The sequence below is a fragment of the Etheostoma spectabile genome, chromosome 23 (genome assembly GCF_008692095.1).
Source record: "Etheostoma spectabile isolate EspeVRDwgs_2016 chromosome 23, UIUC_Espe_1.0, whole genome shotgun sequence".
Lineage (NCBI taxonomy): Eukaryota > Metazoa > Chordata > Actinopteri > Perciformes > Percidae > Etheostoma > Etheostoma spectabile.
The window spans coordinates 19,267,872-19,273,610 of record NC_045755.1 but is presented as its reverse complement, the minus strand read 5'-3'; the positions used below and the strand labels follow the sequence as shown (position 1 = coordinate 19,273,610).

Below are 5,739 nucleotides of genomic sequence, written 5' to 3'. Positions count from 1 at the left end.
TATATATATATATATATATATATATATATATATATATATATATCTAAGCAGCAAAACAAAGCCAAAATGTAGGGAAGGATCTCATTCCTGCATGTCCATGTCCTGCAAATATCATTTTTCTAATATAACTGCTAAATTCCCAGTAGCCTTTCACTAACATCAGTAAAAAAAACAAGAGTTAAAAAATTAAACAACTTCAGCATAACAGATAAAGTAAGTACTTAACTTAAGAGTCACCTTCCACACACATTTAGACATAAGATTTCACACATTATAAACACAGGTGTGTGTGTGTGTGTGTGTGTGTGTGAGTGATGAAGTCCACAGTTTCATCTTTTGCTTAGGAGTCCAGAAGCTGTGTTTTGGGTTTATGGGATGTGCGGTTGCTATGGTGGAATACAAATGCTGCAGGAATGTATTTCTTGGCAGGAGAGATGATAAGAGACTTTTCATTATTTGACTTTAAACTTTATTGGAGTAGTGCCAATGAGATTACGGATATCTAACCAAACCTTTTCAAATCTTGAACAAAAAAGGAAAACTGACAAAAGGATCTTTCATCAAGATGGAGCAGCTATTTCGAGAAACATGACCAAAACAATTTGAGTTTGAAGGATGGCTGGAAAAAAAGCAAGTAAAAAGAAAAAAAGACAGTAAAAGAAAGACTAGCTTTTCCCCCCAGATTGAAATATTCAAAAAGTAAAGTATCTCATATAAGGGCTAATTCTCTCATTGACTTTTCCTCTCAAACCTGTGCTTTACAATAAATTATCTGAAAACCCCAGACGGACAAATAACAGGATTCCTTCTCTCTGACATCATTGAAGCTTTCAGCAAATTGATGAAAAGTAAAATGTATCCCCAAAGTTAGGGAAGAAGAACTATATTACTACACTTGTCAGTGTAGTAATATGAATAATGTGACTCAGGGATACTCCTCCGCCTTGAAAAATTGCTCAAGTGACGTCACTTGAGTTTGGAGATTCGACATTTATAACGGAAAGCCTGTGTTACAAACTGGAGTTTGCAGTAAAATAGCCCCAAAACTTGTAATTTTGGTTCACACATTCATGCTAAGAAAATGAACTAAGATGGTGACCATGATAAACATTATGCCTGTTAAACTGCTAGCATGTTAGAATTTTCACTGAGTGTTTTAGCATGCTGATTTAAAGTGTAACTCTCGCCAAAATGCAATCTAGGGTCTTTTTGTGAATGTACCCAAGTCAAACATTTGTTTAAAAGCATATTTAGGATGGAAGCACCACTTTATCTGCAAGTGTTATGACATGGGCGTTATGGTGTATATATGCTCATGTTTACACCAGCCAGGATAATAACATAGACAGCTGGCACACTGTTAGTGGTCTGAGACTCCACATTTCCCAGTGTTTTCTGCACCAGTGTCTTTCAGAAATCAACCCTCCTGTGCTTCTCTCCGTGCAGATGCCTCTCAGGTGCCCGAGAACTGGCCTCAGAACGGCGAGATAAAGATCCAGGAGCTGTGCGTGCGCTACGATCCCATGCTCAAACCAGTGCTCAAACACGTCAACATGTTCATCGAACCAGGCCAGAAGGTAATTATCGGGAAGCTGTGAAGAGAGCGGGGCGGGGTTTCAATGGTCAAAATGTAACATTGTGGGTTATATTGAGAGACCCAGCGATCTCAATTGACATTACTGTCTTTCAGAGGATGTAGCCGGCTACGTTTTAAAGCTAGAGTGAAGATATCGTTATCATATGAATCTTCTATATCAATGACATTTCATTTCCGTGATTGTTCCGGTGCTGCCGGACATTTGGCCGGATTTCTGTTGCCTTCCACTCTCTTTGTGTTGGCATTTTAAACTTTGGTGGATTAATTAGGACTATGGTTAACTGCTCCTCAGATCTCTGCAGGGTAAATCGAAGATCTGTCCAATCCGAGATTTCTCTCGCACGACTAAAACAACTTTTGAACGTACACATGCTCCACCAAAACAAGGCGTAGAGGATTTAGTCTCTTTTATATGGGTGCGTGCTCTAGCAGGTGAGCGCCCAAGTGTGATGATGTTCTTGATAGCCATTTCATTTTGGTGAGACCATTTTGATTGATTTGTGACTTGGTGTCACTCATAATAAAATGACCCGATCTCATTAAACTTTTCAACTACAAACTAGAGTCCTAGGGCCTTCAGGGGATGTATTGATTTGTTAGATATACAGACAGTAAGGGGGTTTCTGAGCAGTTCCCAGAACAGAAGTGCTTGCTATCCAATCACCGAAAAATATTTGACACACAGTCATCTTTTAATACTTTTCCAGAGTGATCCATCTTTTCATCCTTCCATCTCCGTTCACTCCTCCGGGTTTGGGTCGCAGGGGCAGCAGCTCCAGCAGGGGACCCCAAACCCGTTTTTAAGCTTTTTACGAAGTACTTATAGAAGAGAACATGGGCTGTTTAACATTAGAGATAATAGTAATAAATTAGTTACATAAACAAATTTAAACGAAGGAGAAGGGCGTCTCAGGGAAATATACTGTACATTTTCCAAATTTAATTTCCTGAAGCCTCACGGAGAAGGTGATTCTTTCCATTACAAAGATTTCATAGATGATGTCATACCCATTCTCTAAAGATGGGGTGTCTGGTTTAAGCCATTTCTTTGTCATTGCTTTTTGTGCAGCTACACTCAGTATACCACATAGGTATTTTGTTTTCAAATTTTGTGGATGTTGACGGTAGTAGCCCAAAAAGGAGTTTGATGCAATGAAAATAGTTTTTGGCCCAAATATAGTCACTAATTCTGTGTAAATCTTACGCCAAAAAGTATTTACCTTCACGCAAAACACGTGGTAGTGGTTGGCTTTCCAGCAGCTGAAAGCAGCGCGAGTGGTGCGACTTCTGAGCAGGTGTCACAACGTGGATTTTTCTTCAAGGTCTTGGTGTCTTAATGTTGTATTTTGGATGGATTTTTGCAATTCTCGAATTTTAAGAAATTGTAAAACGTTGCACCCAATGTGTGTAACAAATGGTTTCAGACCAGAAAGTGCTGCAACAACTTATCGGACATAATTAAACATGAGAATGGCCATCACATACCTCTGTCATAGTTCTGTAAGCCCTTATACACTATTCAACATTTGAATAACTAAAGCTGTAACAAATCCAAATTTTGCTGTGTAATTAACTGTCTCAGGACTGATTGCAGTTAACAATATAATTGTCTCTTTCAGTCAATTTAGAAAAAATTTAGTTATTTATTACTTTTCTAAACAAATTTAACTTTTGAATGAATTCCAGGTTATATCTTTTGGTTGTTTCACTGTTATGGGACCCAGATAATGTAGTAACACAAATAGCCAAAGTAAACATAGGCTTTATTATTTTTTATTATCATAAACATTTTTTCAAACCGTATGCACACCTTTTTCATTTTTGTTGCTGTGACCCTGTATAGTGTCATATAATTACATTTTGGCCAATTTGGCACCTTCATTACCTGAGACCTTAGCCAATGTTAGCAATTAATTGCGGTAAACAAGGAAACTGCAATTACGTAAATTATTTATGCAATTATGTTGAAACTGTTACAGGCAAATGCCAAACCAAAACACAATGTCTATATCGAAAAGAATTTACACGCAGTGCTGAGCCAGCTTTTAGATGATGTACATCACTTCACACATCACATGTGGCATCTATGGTTGACCTGCTATCTCCCCCACATAGACGCCCTGGCCCCCCATAAAAAAGACCAAAATGGGTCTCTGGTGGGTCTCTTCTTATTAAATCTGGACTTTTCCTTTGAAGTCACAGCCATGTGTCTCCATTAAACATTGAACTGACACTAAGTGAGCAAAACTCCATCCACACGCAGCACGTAGCTGCCACTCTGTTATCACACCGGTGTCTGATGTCTCACCGCCGTGTCACAGTGAAGCTTATTGCCTGCCTCTTCTCTCTTTACCGTCAGGTGGGAATCTGCGGTCGCACTGGCAGCGGCAAGTCTTCTCTGTCCTTGGCTTTTTTCAACATGGTGGATATTTTCGAAGGTGAGTCTGCCTGATGTCCCACTGTTAAAGGTGCTCTAAGCAATGTCACATTTTTTTTTTTGCCACATTTCTTGTCACATACAGCAAACATCTTCTCACTGTCCCCTAGCTGCCTGTCCCCTGAACACACTGTAAAAAAAAAAGCGGTCTCAGTAGACAGCTTAGGCTCCACAAACGCCAACAAAAACTAACTGTGCCAACGTGTTCCAGCCAAAATAAGGGAGGGGTAAGCTAGCCTCCGTTTTATATAATATAATATGTCGACAACAAGAAGTGTGTCACCCAACATCCCTTTTGTTGTCCTAAGAATCAATAAAATATCGCAGCGTGATAAAACGTGCAATTTACACCCCTAACGGTAACACAGAAAGACAGAGTTCACTTTGCTTCCACTTCTTTATCTTTGCTTCAGCTTTAGGGCCCTATCTTGCACCCGGCGCGGCGCAGCGCAAAACCCCACACAAGTGTCAATGTCCTGTCCAGCGCCCGCCTCGTTTAAATAGCAAATGCACCTGCGTCCATCTTTGCGCCCACGGGCGTGCTGGTCTCACAGGGAAGTGTGTTCAAGTCAATTCTGGGCGTATTGCTATCTTGCAGCAGCAGAAAGTGATTGCACCATTGACCAACTAAAACCTGGTCTAAAGTCAGTAGCTCAACACTTCATTGTTGTTTTAGCAGCGCATTAGTAAAATGTGCTTAGCCTCGTGCACAGTGCTCGCACACTATGCTTGTAAAAAATAGAAATGGTCATAATAGCAATGCGCCAAGGTACAAACGCTCTAATTGGCTTATTGCATGTTACGCCCAAAACACACTCATGAATTAATTAAGACATTAAGTGCAACCCTTTTGAACCATGCGCCTGGCGCACGGACACTTTTTAAGTATAAGTGGATTTGGACACGCCCTAAACGCAGCTGAGCCATGCGCTTCACGCCGTGCCCTTAGATCGTCAAAACAGGGCCTTTAGTCGCTCTCATCTTCCTTTTGTCTTGCTGTCTTTCCCTGGTTGAGTGTGTTTATGTCTCATTAAAGGAAATGATTCATATGATAATGTTCCCTCGGCGTTGTTGCCTTGAGTAGCTCTTGAGTTCTACTTTACCCAAAAAACAGCTCCATCTGTCCCTCATTTTGTCTTTGATCGCCATGCTCTTCTGGGCCATTTCCTCTGATCCACTTATAAGATAAAGACAATACTTCAAAATATATTGCTGTTAGACAGGAGGTCACTTATACCTTTTTAAATGATAATGAATGTATTGTTAAATTTATGCAAGATAGGTTCATCGTTTGTTTTTGTGAAGGGCTGAATGGTGCGTCTCTTAAGTGCTGTGGGACAGAATTATCTTTCGGGCTAAAACTAACAATTATTTTTCATTGTCAACTAATCCGTTTAGTCTGATTAATGGAGTAGTGATTCCGTCTCTAAAATGTCATAAATGGTGAAAAATGTGGGTCAAAGCCAAAGATGACGTCCTCAAATGTCTTGTTTCGTCCACAACTCAAAGATATTCAGTTTACTGTCACAGAGGAGAAACTAGAAAATATTTAAACTTAAGCTGCAGTCAGAGTATTTTCAGACAGCTTTTATTCTTTAATATTACTCAGATTAATCTTTTATCAAAATAGTGAGTTAATTATCTTTGCAGCTCTTAATATCTCCTTTCCTTTGGTGTAAGGTCCCATGGCATGAACATTTCACTT

General features: G+C 39.6%; 1 protein-coding gene across 1 annotated transcript in view; it reads left to right on the top strand.

Annotated features, from left to right (window-relative positions):
• abcc9 (ATP-binding cassette, sub-family C (CFTR/MRP), member 9) overlaps positions 1–5,739 on the top strand; it is a 66,500-nt gene that overhangs the window by 48,037 nt on the left and 12,724 nt on the right. Inside the window, 2 exon segments of the mRNA XM_032505239.1 lie at positions 1,447–1,577; positions 3,957–4,035. Of these exon segments, the coding sequence (XP_032361130.1) occupies positions 1,447–1,577; positions 3,957–4,035 (210 nt within the window).